General features: G+C 42.7%; 1 protein-coding gene across 2 annotated transcripts in view; it reads right to left on the bottom strand.

Annotated features, from left to right (window-relative positions):
• The window catches only part of IGFBP3 (insulin like growth factor binding protein 3), a 36,706-nt gene that overhangs the window by 8,630 nt on the left and 2,943 nt on the right, over positions 1-25,133 (bottom strand). Inside the window, exons 2-3 of one of the 2 annotated variants that reach the window (XM_081881801.1) lie at positions 19,442-19,662; positions 13,120-13,239 (exon numbers count right to left, since the gene is read on the bottom strand). In XM_081881801.1, the coding sequence (XP_081737927.1) occupies positions 13,120-13,239; positions 19,442-19,662 (341 nt within the window). The remainder of the gene's footprint in view (positions 1-13,119; positions 13,240-19,441; positions 19,663-25,133) is intronic. The other variant, XM_081881802.1, reaches the window with a different exon arrangement.

The raw sequence follows: 25,133 nt of genomic DNA, 5'->3' as shown, positions 1-25,133 counted from the left end.
CTCTTCTAAAGAAAACAAAAAGGAAGGAAATAATGGAAGAAAAAATAATGGATTATCTAGGACAAAATTATTCTTTTAGGCAACTTTAATGGAGTTACCCAACCGGATTAGGACAGAAGAAAAAAAAACATAGCAAACAAAATAAATTACCAAATACTTTCTTCCAATTAATAGATTTAATTTGTCTGAATGATGCATGGAAGTTTAAACACCCAATGGAAAAGGAGTTCACCCACTTTTCTGATCCTAACAACTCAGCAGGAAGAACTGATGGAATCTGGATTACTAAGAACATGTTGAGTGAAGTCAAAAAATCTGAAATTCATCCCAGAACCATCTCAGATCACAGTTGGGTGGAAATTTTGTTAAAAGGAAAAGAGAGGAAATTAAGGAGGTGGCGCATGAATGAAAGCTTATTAAAAGATGAAAAGATTTTACAGAAAGCCAAGCAAACATCAAAAGAGTATTTTGAAATGAATTTAAGGAACTGATCAAGGAACCAATGTGAAAATTGTCTGGGAAGCAAGCAAAGCAGTGTTTAGGGGTTTTTTCATCCAACAGAATGCATACAAAAGAAAAATGAAGGAAAAAAACCTGAAGTATGGGAGAAACTGAAGAAAAAAGAAAGAGAATTATTTAAGCATCAAGATGATGAAAATATCAAACAAAATATCAAAATTCTTCAAACCCAATTCTCAATGCTGATAAATGAAGAGCTAGAATGGAAAATTAAATGGTTGAATCACAAACATTTCGAATTTGGGAATAAGTCCGGAAAACTTTTGGTTTGGCAGCTAGAGAAAGAATAATCAACAAAATCAAAATAGAAGACAAATGGATAGATGACCAAAATGAAATTAATAATAAATTTGTTAAATATTATAAAGAATTATGCAAAGAAGGTCCAGAAGGAATAGATAAAATTAAAAATTACCTAGAAGAAAGCAAATTATCGTTGATCCCAGAGGATAAAATTACTTCATTAAATTCACCAATCATGTCCCTAGAGGTTCAACAAGCAATACAAAGATCAAAAATAGGGGAAACTCCTGGCCCAGATAGGCTCCCAGCAATTTATTATTAAAAAAGGAAGAAATTTTATTCCTTCCCCTAAAATATTTAATGAATGATATATTGATGAATGGAACTCTCCCAAACACGTGGAAGAAAGTTAAAGGTAAAGCTAAAGGGACCCCTGACCATTAGGTCCAGTCGTGACCGACTCTGGGGTTGCGGCGCTCATCTCGCTTTTTTGGCCGAGGGAGCCAGCGTACAGCTTCCAGGTCATGTGGCCAGCATGACTAAGCCACTTCTGGTGAACCAGAGCAGCACACAGAAACGCCGTTTACCTTCCCGCCTGAGTGTTCCCTATTTATCTACTTGCACTTTCAAACTGCTAGGTTGGCAGGAGCTCGGACCGAGCAATGGGAGCTCACCCTGTCACAGGGATTCGAACCGCTGACCTTCTGATCGGCAAGTCTTAGGCTCTGTGGTTTAACCCACAGCACCACCCGCGTCCCTGGAAGAAAGTTACATTATGCTTATCCCAAAACAAGTTGATTTAACAAACATAGCTAATTATAGACCGATCATATTGCACTTCTAAACAATGACTACAAAACGTTTGCAGACGTCTTAGCCTCCAGGGTCAAAACAACTCTCCAAGAACTGATACTTAGAGATCAGACTGGATTTCTACCTGGACGTCACATGAAGGAAAATCTTAGATGTGTGTTATTCATGTGTTGGAATACTTGGACTTTAAAATAGATAAACCTGCTGTGATTATGTTAGTTGAAGCTGAAAAAGTGTTTGATAACATCTCGTGGAAATTCATGAAAGAATTATTGAAAGAAATGAGGAAAAATATAAAGATCTGGGAAAAATATAAAGATCTCTTACAACTTAAAGTACCTTGGTGGATATCTCCAATTGAGTTACTAGCAGTAAAAAGAAAAAATACAGAGGGAAATTGGCCGACATACCAAGTTCTATTGAAAGAAGAGGAGAACCAGTTAAAATTGAAGAAATTTGAAGAAGTGAGAGAATACATTGCTGACTGGTTCCAATATTTCCAATTATTTGAGAGATTTAAAGTTGACAAAGGAAAAGGCTTCGCTCTAGAAAACTCAAGATTTGAAATACATTTAATCAAGACCAAAACCAAAGTTCTCTCGAAAACATGCTGACTCCTCCTTGACTGGGAAGTCAAGGAGAAGGAGGTTAAACCAACTATGATTAGATGGGCCCAGGATTTTGGCCACAATATAGAGATACCACAAGGGAAAACCTCCAAAAGATGTTCTATCGCTGGCATTTGACACCTTGCAAACTAGCTAAGATGTATAAAAACCTTGCAAACAATTGCTGGAGATGTGGAGAGCCTGATGGAACTACATTGCATTATGTGGTGGACATGCAAAAAGATTAAACCATTCTGGAATGATATTTGTCTTGAACTTAAAAGAATATTGAAAGTGAATATTAAAAAAAACCAAAACCAGAATCATTTTTACTGGGCATTACTGGTTTGGAAATTCCCCAAAAGATGATATTATTATTATTATTATTATTATTATTATTATTATTATTATTAATACTCCGCCCTCCCCAGCCCAGGCTCAGGGCAGCTAACACTGAATATAAATACAGTAAAAATATAAAAAAAAACAAAAAACCCCCAAAACAGTTGATTAAAGTGTAAGTTAGAAAAAGGAAAATCTTTTTGTATGCTGCCACGGCTGCGAGGGTTATAATATCTACACCTTGGAAAAGTGGATACATGCCCACCAGATTTGATTGGACATTGAAACTGACAGAATATGTCAAGTTAGATTATTTATCAGAAAGAATTAAATATAAATCCAAGCAGGAGTTTGTTTCAAATTGGAAATGTTTTAAGGAATATTTAAAAAGTAGTTGCTCCAATCTGAAAACGGTAGCGGCCTTTGAGTAATTTCTGTAGATAATAAATATCAAAAGGTAAACACATAGAAACGGCAATATCTTAAATAATAAGAAAATAGATAAATATAGGCAATAAGTTTACTAGCACAAAATGGAAAGGGACGGGAAGTCATTTATTTATGAATAATATGATTTTAAAAATTGCATCTTTCCTTCTTTTTATGCGTGTGTATGTAACATTTGATGATTTAGGGTTGGTGATAATAACGAATATAAATATACTTTGGAAACAGATGTAAAGTTATGGTGTAAAGATACAATTATGAGCAATAAAGCAGAAAAGATTTTTAAAAATTAAAGAAATAAAAATGAAGAAAACAAAAAGAAAGCAAAGAAGGATTATCTTAAGAAAAAGAAAACCTATCCATCACCAAGGACTATGGCTTCCGCCAAGCCCACCATGATGGTCTTTGAGAGCCAGATGAGATGTTCCAGTTTTTGCAGGTCTCCTATTGGCCCTCGACAGGTGCTAAGGAATCTGAAGCTGAGTGTCTCCTCAGAGCCTCCCTTTCTTCCTCACAGATGTCAGTCACACTTTCAGCGCTGACAGTCAAGGGGTAGGTAAACCAACCATTTCGCCAGTTGTATTACGGTGCCTGGGAAGAAGCAAGGAGGTAGGCCGCCTCTTGCTCAGGGGCTCAGGTGCCCCTAGGTGCTTAAAGGACTCGGGATGGAGGTTCGTGACACAAATTCGCACAGCCTAATTTATCTGTAGAGATACCTCTAGGCAAGGCAAGTGTTGGGGTCTTACCAGCAGTGCACTTTAAGCCAAGTGACTACATGTACTTTTTTTTAAAAAAGGGAAGGAAAAGGTCCACGCAGAAATCCAATGAGGCCACAGATGGAGCATAGTGAGGAAAGTCCCTGGGTGTCTCCTAGCAACTGAAGGAAAAGGAGACCAAACTAACTGATGCTTTTAAAAATATGCTGGTGTCCCAAATTAGTGATGCATTTCACAAATGAGACCAGCTTCCCTGCAGAGACTGCTGCCCTGCCCCCCCCCCAGTTGTGAGGCAAGACTCAAGCGTCATCCACATGAACTATGACAACTGCAAGAAGTCCTGAAGATACTCACCAAACAAGAGGTTTATTTGCATGCTGAGCTCTTTGGGCTATTGAACCCCTACTTTCTGCTAGGTCTACAATCCCTCAGCGAGGACAGTCTGGGAACAGTGGGTCCCTCTTTCCCTACTCTGGCTGCAGCCTCCTGTCATGGAGCCAGTATTACCCACAACCTTCCAGGGTTTGTGTTCATCAAAAAGCTGCACATTGTGCTGGGCAGACTCCTCTGCCTCCCAAATGTTTGCTTTATCCATGTTTATATCATTACAGTATATGAACTAACACAGCTTTATTCTAGCAGAAAAATAAAGGGTGTATTCTCTTAGACCTTCAGGCAGGAAAAGCAAACATCATGCCACATGCTAGAATACAATGCTGGCTGTCCTACAGAGAGATCCTCAAGGGGTTGGCGGGCTGGCACTCTGTGCATGCAACAATGCTATGTGCTGAAATGGAGCCCTGCCCCAGAACGAGAGGAAAACCTGTGGCAGAGTTAGCAATTGGCTGAGTGCCGGTGGGGAGAAGATGTTACCATTTTTCTTCATTTGTCCCTTTGCTACATAGGTGAATTTTGGATCAAGTGGGTTTAAATACAACTTCTTCAATAACTGTTGTTATTTGTGAGTGTTTTGTGAGGGGTGTGTGGGAGCAACTGATATCCTAATGGACCATAGTGGATCACTGGCATGCAAAGCCACTACATGGCACCAAAATAAGGACAGGGGCATTGTCAGGATGGGACAGAGCACAGAAGAAACCACTTGCGTACATCAGCTCAAAAGGCTTTCTGCAATCTTCCAGCCAGCTACATATAATCACAATATTATGTTGCTGTGGATGTGCATCTCACAGAGCAACACAGCAGGAAGGAAACTATGTGATCTCAAAGAGCAAACTAGAGAGCCTGTTTTTCTGCCACCAGAGAATGAGTAGCTAGGGCAGAGGGTTAGGGCAGAGAGTGTCTAAAGCAAGCAAGATTAAAAGTATTCATTGCTTGAATACTTAAATTTTCGGCAGATTCACCAACAAAGAATCACAAAACTGTAGAGCTGGAAGGGACCCCTGCAATGCAAGAATCTCCACTAAGGCATCCATGACAGGTGGCCATCCAACCTCTGCTTAAAAACTTCCAACGAAGGAGAGTTTGCAACCTCCCAAGGGAGACCTTTCCACTGCAAAACAGCTCTTCCTCTCAGAAAGTTCTTCCTGATGTTTAGTCGGAATCTCCTCTCTTTCAGAGTCTCCTCAAACTGCAACGGTGCCTCTTGCTTGCCTGGGAGATGTGCCTATAGAAACCTCTGACTGCTGTGTGGCTGCCCTGAAGGCCAATGTCCTGCTGCTCACACTCCAAGCTCAAGCGGCAACCGACTCCAGGGGGTTGTTCCCTTGGAACGTAGCTCAGCAGAGCCAGTGGTGTCTTTCGGGGATGCGGTTTTCTTTGCACCTTTTAAGCACTTCAGTGGGTCTTGCTTCTCCATTAGATTTCCATGGAAGCCCCCAATTCAGCTTTGTGTCCAGCACAGAGCAAGTCATGTCCCTTGGTCTTTGACTTCCAGCATTAACCAAAACTCCTTGGCTCATTGCTCTCCATCCTAGAGGGACCTGGCATCTAGCCAGGTGAAGGGTGGGCAGGTGAGGAAATGCCTACCTCCTTCTGGGAGAGCAGCATCCCTTCGTTGCCACGACGGCCACACGGCTCACTCTGGGAGATGCTGATGAGAACACTGAAGGGGCCAAGCAAGGCCAGTCAATGCCTTATAAAGAAGCCAGCCAACTGGTTCAGCATGTTCCCCTCACACAGATTCTCACAATCCTACATTCACAGGCTCCCTGGTCTGGAAGGGACCCCCAAGCCTGTAACAATATAATTCAACTTCCTGCACACAGGAAACTAGCATGTCAGGGAGAAGGGTTCTACCTTAGCTCTCTACCTGACAGTTTTTGTCATGTGAAGTGTTGGCGGGAGATGAAGGAATGTAAGCATACAAATCCCTACTTGCAGTCTGAAGTGGGACATCCCAGGAACAGGCTGAGTGAGAACAAAGCCTTCTAAGCTGGTTTGCTTTACATGCTGCGTCATTTTCCCACCTGCCACTTTTCTCCCACAGCTCCCCTTTTGAAATGTTTTTCTACCCCCGACTTTGGCAGAGCTACAGATGTACACTCCCCCCTGACATGAAGCAACACACAGCACAACGCTTGCCCCCAGAGGAATTATGAACTGAAATTGGGGGGAGGGGTAGCCAAGCTGGCAGTGGAGAGGACTGCGCAAAAAAAATTTAAAATGCTCTGTGTCTGACAGGACAGAGCCCCAAGGAGACATCTGAACATATCCATAGTGCTGGAGTGCAAACAGTCCTCCTGGAGCAGCACAGCTGCTGGAATTTCAATGCCCACCCCCACCCCTGCCCACTCCATGAAATAAATCCAAGGTTCAAACTAATAAGGAGCGAGGCATCAGCTGCTGCATGGAGCCTGCGTCTGAAGTTACTGCAAACGATAGCTGTGAGAGACAGCGAGCACCAATTTCCAGGAACGTGTACTCAGTTATTGTTCTGAATAACAGGCAACAGCCCAAAGTGGCAAAAGCTATGCTTACTGTTGATTAATTTGATCAACTTTTCTTAATTTATTATGCCTTGGTTGTGGCAGTGGGCAAAAAGATTGTTAATAATGCTGTTATATTTTAGGAGGTTGTATTTTAGAGGGTGAGAAGTGTAGACAGCATAGAGGCCAGGACTACCATCTGATATATAGGCACTTTAAAGACACTGAACTCACTTCTGAGTAGACGCAGATGAACTTACTGTTTCTTAAAAGAAACATGCATAGGATTGCACTGTAAAGAGTGTATCTGCCTCCTTTTGAAAGGACTTTCCCTGGAAAAATATGTTTTGCAATGCAACAATTGTCACCCTGATCTCCATTGTCTGCCTTGCTTTCCAGTCTCCTGCCCATGCTTTAAGGGGACGAGGGAAGGTGGATGGGTGTCACCCTCCTGGGTGTCAGTCAGTCAGTCAGTCAACACCTGGGGCTCCTACTGCATATGGACACAGCTCGTACCCCATGAGCTTTACCATCAACAGGTAACTGCATGCCTGCATAGTGTTGAGTTGTATCTGGCCACCAATCCAGAAATATTTCTTGGGTGGCTTACAAACAAGACCAAAGCAATATTAAAAATATAATGTATAAAAATTTAAAAACTATTTTTTAAACAAAAATTTCCTAGCAACCACATAAACTGCATAGTTTACAACCCGGATTAAAATTATAACAGTCAAATGTTAGTTTAAAATGCAACTAAAAAGGTCTCTGCTTGTGAGCTGTGGAAGCTCTTCCGCAGCATCAGTTACCACTGCAGAAAAGGGCCCCTGTTTGCTTGGTAAGCCCCCACCTCCCATCCCTTGGCAAAGAATCTGGAGCATCTTCAAGTTCACTTGCATGTGGCTTCGAAAGCTCCTTGCCAACCTCTCCAGTCCCCTCTGCCCCGAAGAGAGCGAGCCCCTTGCCTATCTAGCAGGAATCCCATCCCCGCTTCTTCATCTCTGGATAAAAAGAAGCTAAATGCACAATTCCAAATTGCTAAAAGCCAGAAAGAAGACCCTGCAAAATGATAGCATGACCATTGTAAAGAATTAGAAGACAATGTGAACTATCTGAAAATATGGTTCTAATTTCTTACATCTGGTCCATGGGGTCACAAAGAGTCGGACACGACTAAACGACTAAACAGCAACAACAAATTTTTTACAAGGACCAACAAAAATTCACAAAGTAGCACAAACACTTTTGATTTAAAGAAAACTCTTCTTCAGGATGGACGTGAAACAAAAAAAAAGGGAGGGGGGAGATTAAGATGTTTTAAGTGGAAGCCCAGACTTCTCTCCCCAGAGTGATTAAGGCAGATTGCGCCTGGTAATAAAGACTGCTTTCTCAGAAAATCTAAAAGTCAGCAGTTATTAGAATCCGTTTCTGGCCCTAATATTGGTCTACTGTAAGAAGATAGCAGAGCTAGGGGAGAACATGGTTACTGTAAAAGGAACAAGATCTAGATTAAGTACTTGAAACCTGAACTACAGCCCCAAATATAAATGGAGGAAAATCCTCAGCTGTTCAAGATAAGCTGTAGGGGTAAATATAAAGCAAGTGTTGCACTCCTTCTACTTGGACAATGAAGAAAAGTGAAATCAAGGCCCCACAAATGCATTTATGCCTTGGACGATTGAAACTGCCTTTAAAGATGTCACACACAGAGAGAAAGTCAATACAGAGCCATATGAGCAACATATGGGGAAGCAGTTCTTTAACATAGAAGTCTGTGCACTCTTTGGAAGGTACAGCAGGTTGGCTGGTCGCTTGATGTTGACTTTCTTCATTTCCAACTCCCAAACCACATAAAAGGCCAACTAAAACATACAGAGAATGCTTTACTAATAATATTTTCTAATGAAAGCACAGCAGACATCGCACATTTGCATCATTGCTGCAAAATGGCAACTGGAAGCAGGAGGTGTGGCCTGGGAAACCATTCATGGGAAAGACGGAGGTTCATGTGGCAAAACTATCTTTTAAAATGCAATGCGTCATGCAAAATAGCAAGGAAGCCTCATGCAATATCAGCTTTAAGCACTTACATTTCTAAAAACAGGAGGTATTAGGAATCACCTGTCATGAAGCCATGTCTCCTTACTTGGAAATCATGATATAAAATTCTCATTCTCTAATGGTTGCCTGACATGTTTCAGAACTGACCTTGACACTGAAAACAGGTTAGGGATTTGGGACATCACTGTGTCACACATCACAAAGTTCCATATTTTTCCATCTATAAGATGCCCCCATGTATAAGATGCCCCCTATTTTGGGGGACTCAGATTTAAGAAAATGGGGGGAGATGGCCCCATGTATAAGACGCCCCCTAATTTTTGACATTATTTTTTAGGGGAAAGACCTAGTCTGCTGGAGAAGAATAGCTTGACCACAATGGTCCAAGCATTGGTAACTTCAAGACTGAATTACTGCAACCCTTCAGCTTGGTCCAGAATGCTGCAGCACGACAACAGGGGAACACCTGGTACTGGAGATAATGGTTTCACTGAGGCACAGGAAACTGAGATCATCCTACAGAAACCTGCAGAAAACCACAAGAAGCTAGCAGTTGGAGGGAATAACTTGTGCTTTCAGTTATTTCTATACTAAAGCACAGTGTAAAGGAAACAAGCAGGACAAATTTGAGCTCTTAATACAGGATGATGAATATGACATAATAGGCATTACTGAAATCTGGTATGAGAGTCATGACTGGAATGTAGAAATTGAGTGGTTTAACCTATTCAAAAAGGATCCTGATCAAATTTGCAGATGTCACCAAACTGGGAGGGGTGGCTAACACCCCAGAGGACAGGATCACACTTCAAAACGACCTTGACAGATTAGAGAACTGGGCCAAAACAAACAAGATTAATTTTAACAGGGAGAAATGTAAAGTACTGCACTTGGGCAAAAAAAATGAGAGGCAGAAATACAAGATGGGTGACACCTGGCTTGAGAGCAGTACATGTGAAAAGGATCTAGGAGTCTTGGTTGACCACAAACTTGGCATGAGCCAACAGTGTGACACGGCAGCTAAAAAAGCCAATGCAATTCTGGGCTGCATCAATAGGAGTATTGCATCTAGATCAAGGGAAGTAATAGTGCCACTGTATTCTGCTCTGGTCAGACCTCACCTGGAGTACTGTGTCCAGTTCTGGGCACCACAGTTCAAGAAGGACACTGACAAACTGGAACGTGTCCAGAGGAGGGCAACCAAAATTGTCAAAGGCCTGGAAACAATGCCTTATGAGGAACGGCTAAGGGAGCTGGGCATGTTTAGCCTGGAGAAGAGGAGGTTAAGGGGTGATATGATAGCCATGTTCAAATATATAAAAGGATGTCACATAGAGGAGGGAGAAAGGTTGTTTTCTGCTGCTCCAGAGAAGCGGACACGGAGCAACGGTTCCAAACTAAAAGAAAGAAGATTCCACCTAAACATTAGGAAGAGCTTCCTGACAGTAAGAGCTGTTTGACAGTGGAATTTGCTGCCAAGGAGTGTGGTGGAGTCTCCTTCTTTGGAGGTCTTTAAGCAGAGGCTTGACAACCATATGTCAGGAGTGCTCTGATGGTGTTTCCTGCTTGGCAGGGGGTTGGACTCGATGGCCCTTGTGGTCTCTTCGAACTCTATGATTCTAGGATTCTAGGATTTACCAAACAGGAAGGAAGGAGTAGCATTATATACAAATGATGTATACAACTTGTGAAGAGATCTATGACTTGGAGCATGGAAGACAGATTGAGAGTATCTGGGTAAAAAACTATAGGAAAGGGAAACAACATTGACCTTACTGTGTGTGCCTGCCATAGACCTTGAAGCCAGACTGAAAACTTGGACGATGTCTTCCTAGATCAGATCATCAAACATTCAAATAGGAGAGATATATTAGTCATGACAGACTTCAGCTGTTCCAATATTTAAAGGGTACTAAAGGAGCTTGCGGATATAATCTGTCTAATATTTGAGAATTCTTGGAGAACAGGTGAGGTCCTTGTGGAATGAAGGTGGGCAAATGTCGTCTCCATCTCCAAATCCGGGGGGGGGGGGGGGCTAGACTGGTCAGCTTGATATCAATACCAGGAAAGGGCAGATTATTAAACGAAAGCGCCTACAAAAGGATGCTGTGATTACCAGGACCCAGCATGGGTTTCTCAAAAATAAATCAAGCCACGTGAACCTCTTTTCTTTTTTTTGAAGGAGTTACAAGCTTGATGGATCAGGAGCAGCAGTGGATGTAGTGTATTTTATTTCAGTAAGGCTTTTGACAAAGTTCCCCATGATGCACTTTCAGAGAAGTTGGTAACGTGAGCTGGAAGAAATAACCATTAGGTGGATTTGCAGCTGGCTGGCAGACCAAACCCAAAGAGTGCTTACTAATGTTTCCTCACCATCCTGGAAAAAAGTGACAAGTGGAGTGCTGAAGGGTTATGTTCTGGGTGCATAGCTGCTCAACATCTTTATAAATGACTTGGATGAAGAAATTGAGAAGGTGCTCATCCAATTTGCAAATGACACCAAACTGGGAGGGGTAGCTAATGCCACAGAAAACAGAATTGAGATTGAAGATACTTTAACAGATTGAACAAAATGAATTTTAACAGAGATAAATTTAAGGTTCTACACTTAGGAAGGAATAACCAGTTGCACAGATATAAGATTGGGGACAACTAGGCTACAGCAACAGAAGTCTTGTATCCAGATTGAGGGAAATCACAGTCCTGTTATATTCTGCCTTGATGAGACCACACCTGGAATACTGTGTCCAGTTCTGGGCACTGCTATTTAAGAAGGTTATTGGCAAGCTGGAACATGTGGAAAGGAAGGGTGACCAAGAAGATCAAGTGTCTAGAAACTAAGTCTTATGAGGAATGGTTAAGGGAGTTGGGTATGTTTAGCCTGAAAGAGGAGACTGAGAGGAGATAGTATAGCCATTTTCAAATATCTTAAGGGCTATCACATGGAAGAGGGAGCATGCTTGTTTTCTCCTGCTCTGGATGCTAACCAATGGCTTCAATTTACAAGAAAAGAGATTTCTACTAAACATTTGGGGAAACTTTCTGACAGTAAGAGCTGTTCGGCAGTGGAACAAACTCCCATGAGAGGTGGTAGACTCCCCTTCCTTGGATGTTTGTAAGCAGAGGTTTGATGGCCACCTGTCATGGATGCTTTAGCTGAGATTCATACATTGCAGGGGGTTGGACTAGATGAGCCCAATGCGGATTTTATGATTCTGTGATTGCCGACAGAAGTAAAATTCAGTATATTACACTCCTCCTCAAAGATCCTCAATAGCTTCAGTTTGTTATTGGGTCAAATTCAAGGTACAGTGGTACCTTGGGTTACATACGCTTCAGGTTACAGACGCTTCAGGTTACAGACTCCGCTAACCCAGAAATAGTACCTCGGATTAAGAACTTTGCTTCAGGATGAGAACAGAAATTGTGCAGCAGTGGCGCAGGACGCCCCATTAGCAAAAGTGGTGCTTCAGGTTAAGAACAGTTTCAGGTTAAGAACAGACCTCCAGAACGAATTAAGTTCTTAAACCAAGGTACCACTGTAAAACCCTCAATAGTTTGGTGCCAGTATAAATGAAGGGTAGCTTTACTCTGTGTGCAGTCACTCAAGCACTTCAATCTGAGAGAGCCTCTCAGGCGGATCTTAACAAATGTTAATATGGTTAATATGGTAATAAGGCACCTTCAAGTATTGCAACACAGTTCTGATTAAATGAAAATTCTGCACTATCCTAATTCAAGTAAGTGAGGGTCAGCATGCATACAGAGAAAAAAATAGAGGCAAAAGTGCAAAACTGAAAGAGAAAACAAGACACAAAGTCTGCAAGGTGGGCTCTTTGGTGGTGCATGTTTATGTCTGAACTAACCAAGGTGTGGGTAGGCCTGGTGGTCTTCAATTGTCAAGAAAGGTCATAATCTCATGAGGCAGTTGCCCAAAATCCAGACTGCCTGAGATGCCAGCATTACTTAGAAGTGAATGTTCTGAGTGCATATCACTTTCTTGATCACATGACCTAGATTTTGGAAGCAATCCTCAGCAGCATGTAAAGGATACATATGTAAAGTTGCTCAGGTTGTTGTCTGTAACATGACCCAACTCAATTTTTCTAGGAACCCTCAAGCAGCTAATTACTATTCAAAGCATTGATCTATTACAGCCATATGCTCATTTTGCTGTCCATCCCCTTCTTTTTCAGAGAGCTGCTTCTTTTTTTCAACGAAAGGTACTGGAAACTAGGGCCAGCGTCAAGCTCATTTGTGACTTGGCAGAGGTTTCTCCAATTTGATCTGTTGTTATTCACATCAATTGCATCTGACAAGAAGCATTGGAGCCATGCCAGCAGGTGCCCCAAACTGCTGTATTTGATAAAAATGGCATGGGTTGAAGATTAATTATTTATTGTTCAGTGATATTTTACTAGAATTACTGACTATAACAGATGAAGGAAGGAAAAACATAAATGGCTGAGAAATTTCACTCACCTGTTTTTTCTTGTAGAATCCCTTCTTGTCACAATTCGGAATATGCAATCCTCTCGGGCTTAAGACATTCAGAATCTTTAGGTTGTTTAATGTGTCTTCCATTTCTCTGCGACAAGGACCCTGACAATTAAAATGATTGCTTATTTATTCTTACAAATCAGAAAATCCTTATATGCCAATACTCTTAGCGTTCTATTTGACACTATGGTAAACACTGGTATTAAGTGTTGTATTAAGATGGAGAATGAAATTTTGACTAAAATAGCAAAAGAACACTAAAGGGTTAAGGAAGGACATTTCCTTAGCCCTGGGTGAAGCCTCCAGAGGGGTGTCACTGTGGGTTTTTGACCCGGGTGAAATAAAGCCTAGTTCCACTCCATCTTAGCTGAAGGTTTCTAGAATATTAGAGAGCCAACTTTGTATTCGCATAAAGGCAGCTGGACTCACACATCTGCCTATCAAGAATTTGGCTGCTTTAACTACTATTTTACACAGCAGATTGTAATTAGGCTTGTATTTAAAAAGAATTAAAATGCTCCCAAGCTAACTGTACCCACATAGAGAACTGCATTTAGGGATCAAATAAACTGCCACCTCACTATGAAGACATTTAGTGGGGAGAAGGGGGACATCTAAATCCAGCTTCCGCCCCCTTCAGAGTAGCTGATTAAAACCTGATCCACACTCACCTATTGCACCACACCACACTACACCTAAACTGAACAAATGTTCTACACATTTAGGGCAATTGCTTGGATCCTAAGATTACTGTAATTTTTGCTCTATAAGCTGCACTTTTCCCCTCCAAAAACGTAAGGGGAAATGTGTGTGCATCTTATGGAGCGAATGCAGGCAGGAGGCTCTGCTCAGCACTCCCTTTAAAGAGCCGCATGGAGCGTGGGGCTTTTTCCCGAGGAAAGGGAGTGCGGCTCTTGGGGGAGCCTTAGCCGCGGGCAGCCTCTCCCGGGCAGGGGGATGAAGGCTCCCCTTGCCCAGGAGAGGCTGCAAGTGGCTATCCCATAATGCACACAAAAGCTTAGTTGGTCTCTAGGGTGCTACTGGACAATTTTTTAATTTGGGGCTGTTATTCACTTTTTGGTGTTTCTTTTTTATTTTACATGTGTTTATTGTTTTATCATACACAACTGCAAATATTTTAAAGATGTTTAGCATGATTCTAATTGCAGTGTAATATATGTTTGCCTATTGCCAGACTGCCAGAAAAGCCCTTCCGTCTGTAAGCAGAAACAGGCATGGCTTCACAGTACAGTGGTACCTCAGTTTTTGAACGTCTCCGTTGACAAACATTTCGGTTTTCACACGCCATAAACCCAGAAGTAAATGCTTCGGTTTTCGAACATGCCTCAGAAATCAAACATGCCACGTGGCTTCCATATTGAGTTTTCGGTTTTTGAACGTTTCAGAACTCAAACGGTATTCCAGAACTGATTACATTTGAAAACCGAGGTACCACTGTAATTAACTTTTTTGCCCAATAACCAAGGAGACACAGCACATCCATCAGCTAAGCAAGTCAGTTGCAGAAGCTAAAGTTCTATCCTCTCTTCCCCCTTATTTATACCTCCCTCCACGCTTTTTCACTGTGACTCGGCTTTTCTTAATTGTTCTAAACTTTTCTTGACTCTTCTTTCCTGCACTGAGAGTGGGGAGGAGAAGGAGCTGAATCAGGACTGTATTGCAGGCAGGAGAAACCTCCCCTGCTCCTTCTCTTTCAGTGTCTGTGGCTCCCTCAAGCCTCTCCCCTTCCTCCTCCCTCTATTCCTCCCTGGCTCAAAGTCCCCTTCCCCTCAGGTGCCTCCTGGACCACTGGCTGCCACCCAGCCAGTCCCTGACACCCATTAAGTTCACTGAGCCAAGGTTCAAAATACCACATCATGGTTGAAACTTAAGATCAAGTTGCCTTGGGATTTTGCAGCGCGGTTTCACCACATGCTAGTTTAACAACACACAAAAGACATCTTCTTTCTTCTTTAGTGGGGGCACAAAAACACCTTTGTTTGCTCTTTGGGGCTTCTTCATTTTAGGAAAAATATTTGTGTAAAATGCAGATTAAACACTGATTATTTCCAGTGCCTTTGGATGGTGCATAGGGCTTCAGATACATTGTCTCAATGATCGTTATATCAACCCTGCAAAATCCCCTGGGAGGTAGATCTCCTGCAGGCGGGCTCTGTGTGTGCTGAGCTTAAGGCTGCCTCATGAGCTCGAGGCTGACAGATCTGAACAAGAGACTATCTGGTTCAGAACTACAACTATAACTTCATCCAGAACTACAACGATAACTTCATCCAGGTTGACAGACTTTTCTGAACAAGGAATACATGCTCAGGTGAAAACTTTCTCACACTGGCATAGTGTTACATGGAAGCAGGCCAAACTATGGCTTAGTGAGGCTAAGCAAGTGCACAGGTACCTGGAGGCAAAATCTCAGCTGCTTCACTCTCCCATCCTGTTGCTGCCACACTCCCAAGAGCTAAGCCGTGATGGAGCAGAGGGTCATGTAGGAACCTGGGGCTGTGGTCGTCTCACTCCCAACAAACCACAAGCTGCTGTGAGTCTGTTTTTCATTAACAGCTCACAGCTTGTTCAGGGGAGAAAAAGCCCAACCCTGGACTCAGACACAACACTAAACCAAACCACAGCTTCGCTTTGGGCAGCGCAGAGGAAGAGGAAGAAGAAGAGGAGGAGTTTGGACTTGATATCCCGCTTTATCACTCCTCTTAAAGAGTCTCAAAGTGGCTCACAATCTCCTTTCCCCTCCTCCCCCACAACAAACACTCTGTGAGGTGAGTGGGGCTGAGAGACTTCAGAGAAGTGTGACTAGCCCAAGGTCACCCAGCAGCTGCAGGTGGAGGAGCGGAGATGCGAATCCAGTTCACCAGATTACGAGTCCACTGCTCTTAACCACTACACCACACGGGCTCTCAAGGACTGGAAGAGGAGCAAAGAGGCTCTCAGATTTGCTCTAGGCACCACGTTGTGGGCAAAGGAGACCACTGGCTTTGAAAGAAATCACTGCTCCCTCCCCCTTTATTGTAGCCATGTTTGAATAAAAAAGAATGGCAGGCACAAACCCTCTGCCTCTCTCCCAAGCCCTGTGTCTTGCCACTCCTGAAGCAGTTGGGGAAAGGTAGCAAAGGAGGCAAAACTGCAAGAGACTCCTGGATTTTCACACTTTCTCCATCCTGCAGCACAAGCCAAGCCCTGGTCTCTTATGGAAGCCTCTGAACATGCTGCGAGGAGTGGGGGGAGTGGTGGCAAGGAGAGCCACATTGATATTTGCAACCCGCAGATAGCTCTAACCTCCAAAGCAGCTTTAGGAGATTATGAGACAGAATCCCTTTTTAAGCTAAGGTGAGCAGGCAGGGCTTGGGCTATGACTATCAATTAAACAGCTATACTGGGAGACCAAAGAGAACATCTCCCAAGGAATTCAATGCTTCTGGCTATATTCCAAAAATTTACAGCAAGCCTGCAACTTACACAGGGTCAGTGACAGAACTTGGGGTCTCAACCCCAAGGAGATGGGGCCCCCCATCTCCTACCCGAGTCAGCACGCTTGCCAGAACTCCAAGCACATCTGAGGCTATTTAGCAGCATATTTAGGGTCCTTCTGAGCAGGACACCCCCTCAGCTATGTGGGACCTGCAGCAGCCTAGTTGTCTCATGCCACGGAGACGATAATGTCAAATGCCTGAGTTGCGTGGGAAGGGTTCCCAATGGGACGGTTTCCCAGGAATGGGGAACTCATGGCTCTCCAGAGACTGCCCGACTCCAACTGCCCTCAGCCCCAGGCAACACAGCAAAAGGTTGACTATCACAAAGCCATAGGCCAACAACATCAGGAGGATCCCAGGTTCTACATCCTGACTTACAGCATCATCCCAGTTCCTGCCCTGCTAGGATGAGGTCAGAAAGGGCCCCTATTCACAAAAGATCCATTGTGGAGCAATAAGATTGCTAAAAAGTTGTGACATACTTCGTTAGTACATTTTGTAGCACAGTGCAGTAAACTTTCAATGAAGATTTTCTCATTAATGCTCAGGAGAAGTAGTGAAATGATGGCAAAGCAGTTGCCAGCAGAAAGCGCATTGAGAGGTTCGTGCTCCAGCAGATCTCACTTGGGCTTTCACTTGGCAGCTTAACGGATCAATCAACTGATCAATCAACTCTTTTAACATTTCTCACAAATTAGCCTCCAAGAGGCAGTTGGCCCAACTTTGAATATGTTTTTAAAATTCTTTACATCGTCTATTCCTTACAAATAAAGCAATTCACGGGCATTGACTGTAGGTCACATTACAAGCTTTTTACAGGTAACTTGTTTCTGAGGTAAAATGCATGAAAAAATTATTTTTAAATGGTCAAAATTAGTTGCTTTATTAATTAAATATTCCAATTTCTCAATTAATCTGAATTTAAACACATAGTAAGGCACAGGAGTTTCTAAATCTTCAAGCCCTTTTCCTTCTGGTCACATAGCTGGACTGCAGAGCTGTACAGCAGACAGCAGGAGCAGTTACTGGGAAGCAGCCATCACGAATGAGATCTTGCTTTTGTAATCACCACTTTCCTCTTTTCTCACCCACTGTCTGTATGGACTATATCCTACTGGCCAAGTTTTTGAAATCCTGGCTGTCATCTCTCAATGAAACCAGATCTGTTCATTGACATACTGTCAACAATATTTCTGCTGCTTCCACTATTGCTGTTTCCCTTTTTATTTTAAAGAAAAATGCTCAGAAGATGGCCTTTGTGCCGTTTGCACTCAGAATAGATTGCGAAATTAAATCATCATCTCTAAATACGACTTATTTCAATGTCAGAACTTGAAGTTCCCCAGTTTCAGAATTGGTCGGAAGGGGATAGCATGGAAATAAAGTCAACCTGTCTATTACCCTGTGAACACAAACCTTTGTGTTTCCTTCCTCCTTGTGGAAGAGAAGCAGTGCTCTCTGAAAAGCCAGGCACCCTTGGGCTCCCACTGGAACATTTCTACATTTTGTGACAAATGAACCAGGCAAGGCCACTTTTCACTTTCATCAGACTCTCTACATTTTCCATTTATGTAGGTTTTTGGAGTGGTCCCTCCCTATTTTTTTTCCTTTTCAACAGCACAAAGTTGTGTCTGGATCAGCCATGAGTGTTTTGATGCACAGCCAAGAAAAACACAGCAACATTTTGTGTGCTGTTGGCATGGGGATCTGCCGCTTGCCTGCCAAGAGCAGTACATGAACCAGAGTATTCTCTGCTCCCGTTTCCTCCAGTCCGGCAGGTCTGCAGACTTTGTTCATATCCTACACATAAGGAACAAGAAACAGTGACCACTTCATCCTCCATGTGTGGGGTTTTTTTACCCAGAGGCATTTTCAGCATGGCAGAGCAATCACTAGCAAAGCTAGACACTGCTTTGTGTGCAGAAGAAAACTTCTGATAGCCAGCCAAAAGTTGATACTGAGTCCTGCATTCCCAGCACTTGCTATGACTGGCTGCTTGGGATTATAGGCTCGCAGACATAGACAGAAAGCAAGGAATTTTTATTTATTAGCCAATCTGTTGTGTATGTAAGGGGAACAGGACATTGCCACCATAAAATCTTGTCCAGCCAGGCAGCTTAAGTATGGAGTGGTGTGGAGAATCCTCTTTGAAACGTCACTTGTCTTCCTCAAACTTTTCCTTCCTTCAGGATGACTCAGATGTTTCAGCTAAACACAAACCTCATTTACCTTAATGTTTTGCGTTAGGAATGAGACAAGCCATGATTTACACCAGCTTTGCTTACTGGGCAGAGATATCCTCCACCAGCCGTGGATTCCCAACAGAACCCTCAGCTGCTGGTGAGAGAGATGGAGGAAGACCCTCAGCATCACATGACTAACAACCTCCAGGAATATTTGTTGTGGGATATTTAAAACTCCCTTGGGAAACCAACCAATGAAATTCACTTTTCTGCTCTCAAAATTCCTCTGATATTTCTCCCAAACAAGAAGCTTCCACATCTGCATCAAAATTTCATTTGAGGCAAAACCTGATGTCACCTCTGGTTCGGAGCTGTATGCGATGATCAAAAGAGGCACAGGGACTCTAACCTGCCTGTGAAGTGACTGCTGGTTGACAGATTAAGTGTGATTGCAATGGTTCTGTATAATTCAGAAATCTTGCAGCTGTCAGGATCAGTTCTTGTAATTCTGGCAACAACACAAGCTCAGACAACTAACAATATCTAGAGTCTGCATCCATTTAAAGTGATATTTACGGAACACATGTATGTTGCTTTTTCTGTTAAATAAAAATTACTTACATATTCAGTCTCCTGCTTGGACTCAGAAGAGAAATTCAGTGTGTCTGTGCTTTGTGAATCGTATTTGTAGCGTTGGGTATTTTTGGCGTGCTCTTTCCTAATGACATCTATTTTGGTGTGGTGAGCATGTGACTTGGGTTCCAACAGTCTCTGTGTGTTGGAGACAGACTGATTCTCTGTGCTGCTGATGTTCTGGTCTTCTTCCGAATTGCTGGCATTCCCTTTAAACAAAAACAAATGTTCAAAAGTTAGCCCATTGTTTATTAATTGTAGCGGAAGAACTTCCACATGATAATGTCTCTGAAGGTTATTGTCACGGTACATTAGGATAGTGCATGGAGCATTCAGGATAGCAAAAATAAGAAACTGCAACCTACTTTTTTACAATGGGGGAGACAAAACAGGGGAGGGCAAACAATAGGAAAAAGGGGGTGAAAGTGAACGGACGAAGCTGCGCTTATGGAGGCTTTCATAAACATAAAAAGGTTTCAGCTACTCAGGCCACAATGCTTAAAAACCAGGCACTTATCCAGGAGGGCTCCGCTGAAGTCAGTGGAGCTATTTTGGAGTAAGTGGTTTGAAGACAGCAGCCTCAATATCATAGAGACGGCAGAATCTATTTCCTGAACAGAAAGAGTTCAGTATTTTCATGACTGAAGGAACCTAGTGACTTTGCAAGCAATCATGCCAGTGTTATTATTGGGCTGCAGGAGTTGTGTGTCTTTCATTTATATTTAGATGTTTGAAACCTGTCCTATAAGCTCTAAATTGATTTGTTTTCACAGTCATAATTTTTAAACCACTAACATCTAGCAAATCACCTTGCCTGAATTTGAAGCATTTCCACTTCTTACCAGGAGAGGGCGTATTTTGTCATGACTTGATCATTTCTGAAGTCTGGACCCCAATGAGAAGTTTGTCAGCAGCTTACACCCCTGCAAGGCATGCAAATATCTATACAGGTAATTTGTCAAATTTGCATGCCTTGCAGGCATATATTCATGGTGCATAAAATGCACTGTGAGAGTGCTTATATTTATGATTAACGTGAAAAACAATGTGTTTTCCTCTAAATGAGGAGGAAACTAATAACGAAAGGTGACCCACCATCTATGACAAATGGGTTGATATTTATTTAAATGGATATTCTGACCAATTGCTTATACAGCTGCTGTCATTGGGCTTTATTCCATGTTCTAAATTATTTCATATTTAATTCTCTTTAAATAAACCTAGAATCTACAGTGGTACCTTGGGTTAAGAACTTAATTCGTTCCGGAGGTCCGTTCTTAACCTGAAACTGTTCTTAACCTGAGGTACCACTTTAACTAATAGGGCCTCCTGCTGCTGCCGCACGATTTCTGTTCTCATCCTGAAGCAAAGTTCTTAACCTGAGGTACTATTTCTGGGAGTGGAGTCTGTAACCTGAAGCGTCTGTAACGTGGAGCATCTGTAACCCGAGGTACCACTGTATTTGAAAGCTGTGAACATTGTTCTGCTATGATCCTTAGACATTATGCTGATTTGGCTTTTGCTAAGCATTACAAAGAATTGCTTTCAAATATGGGACAGAAACAATGCTTCCAGGTCTGCACAGTATTTCGTCTTCGTGTGACTGCAGCGGGTTGCATTTGGTCTTGGATGTTTTTAAAGGGAGCATCTCTCAAGCTTGCTTCAGGCTTCCATTTCAGCTGTCACCTGTGGCAATTACACTGGGAATGCACAACTATTAAATGAAGAGCAGAGAACTGCCTGGCTTTAGAACCGACCACAGCAAATGTGTACTGACATCTTTATTCAAAATGACACAAGGCAAGAAGTTCTGCAGTGGAGCTGAAGGCCTGAGCAGCAGAAAATGTGACCGGTTGGCAAAAGGGGGGCCAAGGCATCACCTTCTGGCAGGTGGTTTTGGCACAGCTACTACTGACACTCGGCACACACAAAACATAAACGTTTAAGAAACCGGATTTGAGGAAGCAGAGTATTTTGTTTTCTATGGGTTTTATTCAAAGCTTCAGCAATGTTTAAACTTCACACTGTTTGGGGTTTGTTAATTTGGGTATTTTGCACAATTCAATTTAAAACATACACACAGAAAGTATGTTAATAAAGTCTACACAAATTTTCTGTTGAAAAACCTTATTTTTGTTTTTAGATTTTTTTTCAAGCATTCCATGTTACTTTATCATTTCCCATCTGCATGCATATATATATATATATATATATATATATATATATATATATATATAGCTTTAGAAAATAGTTTGCATATCTATTACCGGATCATGACTAACTTATTTATGGGATCTGGCAATGAACTATTCATAAAAATAGCAACCTGATTTCCCCTCCCTCTTTGAACTTTGAGCATAGTTAGAAATAATTATGTCCCACTGCCCAGGCATATATAGGCCTTTCCAAAGTTTGGAAGAGACTGAATGAGAAAAGACCCTGTTATTTTACACAACGGTTGCCAAGTTAGCTTCATCTCCTTTTATAGTTGCCTCAGAATCACTCTGGAAAGGAAAAAAGGGGTTGTCTAAGCAACGTAGCCTTTTATTTGGGGGTGGGGTGGAGATGTTTCGCCCTGTCTTTGGAATCTCTGAATGCCAGAAGGCTCTGGCCAAGGCAATGGAAGAGGGCAATTGTGCCACCTACATCATTTCCAAAATATGAATACGTCACACAGCAATCAGGTCTGTGAATAATAATAATAATAATAATTTATTTTTTGTACCCCGCCCATCTGGCTGGGTTTCCCCAGCCACTCTGGGAGGCTTCCAACAAAGATTAAAAATACATTAAAAGGTCACTTCCCTAAACAGGGCTGCCTTCAGATGACTATCTTGCTTTGCTAAACATCCACCCATGAAACCCCCAGTTGTGATGGAGGAATGCTTCCCCTTCGACAGGCACAACACTGGTCTGTAGTTTTTTGCTGAGCATGTTACCATACAATCCTAGAACTGCAGAGCTGGAAGGGACCCTGAAGCTCCTCTAGTTCCACCCCCTGCAATGCTGGACTCTCAACTGAAGCCCCCCCCCCCCCCCCGAGGGAGCCAGGCTTTCCTCTTTGGACTCCCGGCTCCCTTGAGATGGAAGCTCCGCTAGGGACTTGCCGAGGGGCTGAACTGATTGGTTTGCCCAGGTTCCCCCATAGCAAAGCCCCCCAAAATATATACATATATTTATACAATGATTTATTTGCTTTTTGGAGTTTGGACGGATGGTTTTGCTGTTTTGGAGTTAGTTAAATAGATCTGATGGTTCTTAGAGCTTGTGTTTTGTTTTGTTTATACTCTGTACTCTGCTTCAGGGGGTTTATGCTGTGAAGCCATCTATAAATTTGTTTAATTTTTATGCTTCCTCTCTCCCCACTTGTCTCTAGAAAAGGAGGATGAAGCTTTCTTGTCCTAGTGCAGCCGTTTCAAACTTCCTGCTTTCAGGGAATGGTCTGCCAAAGCCCCCCAGCAGCAGGGATGGGCTGTCCTGAGGTGAAATAACGTGCTGCCCCACTTCTGCCACTGGTGGAATGCACCACCATGTGCCAAATTAGGAGGGGGGGTGTCCTGCCAGGCTGTGCCACTCACCAGAATGCCAGCCTTGCAGAAAGTCGGTGAGAGGAGGGTGCTCTGGCAGCCAAAGTGGTGGGGTGGGCAGGGGGCCCCCTCTTGCACTTCTGTCACCTAAGGCAAATGCTACCCCCCCCCACCTCACTAGCCAGCTCTGCCCAGCATATGCCAGCATGTGTCAAAGAGTCTGCAGCACATTCCAAGCTGCGCACAGTTTATGTGGCACAAGGGCAAGTCTTGCGGAGCCACAACGCTGCCCCATGCTACTAGCCAGTGTGACCCAAGACAACATGGTACATGAGCTCCATTTGGGGAGTCCACAACATGTCTGTTAAGAACACGTACACTGTGAAATCCACATTGTGATGGAAGACAATAAAAGAAGCCCCCCACCACACACTCTTTAAAAAAATAAGCATACAGCATCTAGCACAATGCATTGCAAACTGAAAACAGTATTAAAGTGATCCACCCAGACCCTCTATGCTTTTCAAGTGCTCTGGGGGGTGGGGGAGTTTAGGAACCCCAGACCTAGAAGATAATGCATACTCTCTTAAGCTGAACATTGCAGTGGGAAATTGGCACCCTGAGAGACTTGCCTGTCATTATGGATCCTTTACAGAGAGGAAGCTCTGAGAAGCTTCCAAGGAACCCCAGGGGTTCTGGAACAGTGAGGGTCCCATTTACTTTAGGCAAATCTCAGCTTGATTGCTGATTTTTTAATTTAAAAAAATGGTTCAGTGCTGCATTTTTCTTTCATTTCAGTAAGTATTTTCATTTCTTAGTATTTTATTACAAAGATATCTCATAGCAGTTCAGAAAGATAAAACCATTTTTTAAAAAGTCATACATATTGCAGCACACATAGGCCAGAACAACTCAGCGACAGGGGTACAGGAAAGTCCAAGCAAACAGGTGAGTTTTCGCTAAGTATCAGAAACCACCCCCCTTTGCTTAGTGCTTCCTGAATAAAGGGGGGGGGATTCCATTCCTGAGAGTCAGTCTGCTTCTGCAGGGACCACCATGGCAGCCCCCAATAAGCCCCATTGAGAAGGAAGGCTGCACATCACATCAGCTGCACTTATTGAGCTGAATCTTTCCACTCACTTCTGGCCACTGAAACTGCAATCCCACATATATGAAGTCCCATGTCTGTAGCACTGTACTGTGAGAGTCCTCTATGCCCCACTGCAGAGAGACGGGGTCTTGCTTTTATTCACTGTTAGGGAAATCAAATGTGAAAGAATCAGGTAGTATCCCTAACGTAGTAAGTAGTATCCCTAACGTGGAAAAAGGAGCCAGCCCAGCCTGCCCATTCCCACGGCTGATATATGAGGCCACAAAATCCACCTTTTCCTCTTCTTAACTGACAAATAGGCTCAGGTTTGATTTGTACATCTGAGTAAATAATAGCTGCCTATTATTCTGAGTGGACTCCAAGAAATGAAAGAAACTGATGTAGCGCAATGCTGTTTGCAAGCGTGGCATATTTAAAGATTTTCCTCATTCAATTGTCACAAGGTGAAAGTCAGAAATGTGCAATTGTTCATGGGTCATGTTGAATTCCAAAATCCACATTGGAGTGATACCTTCCTCAGGCCCAATCAGAACACATGGCCTGCTTTAGAGTTCTCCAGAACTCTTCATATCAGGTGAGATGTTCAAAAGAACGGGCAAGGGGGATGGAAGTAGAGTACGAAAACTTGTAAGCCATGAGGTTTGCTTGTAGCTTCAGTTCCAGGGTAGATATTGCAAGCTAAACAAATCCGTGGCAGGTGCTACAGGCATCAGGTTACACACCTAGATCCTGGGATAAAGAAGCAATTTCTACTCATCATCTGTGAGAAATTAAAGTCTGGTAGTAATCCAAATCTTAAATAACAACAACAACAACAATAATAATTTACGGTATTATTTATACTCCGCCCATCTGGCTGGGTTTCCCCAGCCCCTCTGAGCAGCTCACAACAAAATTTTAAAAGCACAACAAAACGTCAAACATTAAAAACTTCCCTAAACAGGGCTGCCTTCAGATGTCTTCTAAAAGTCAGATAGAGCCCCTGACACACAGGTTCCTGGGAGTTGAAGTAAAGAGAAGCATGACAGTCTTTATTTATTTA

The sequence above is a fragment of the Podarcis erhardii genome, assembly GCF_964252035.2.
Source record: "Podarcis erhardii genome assembly, chromosome: 12".
NCBI classification, from domain to species: Eukaryota; Metazoa; Chordata; class Lepidosauria; order Squamata; family Lacertidae; genus Podarcis; species Podarcis erhardii.
Note: the sequence above shows the minus strand (reverse complement) of the source record. Positions and strands in the feature narration are given on the sequence as shown.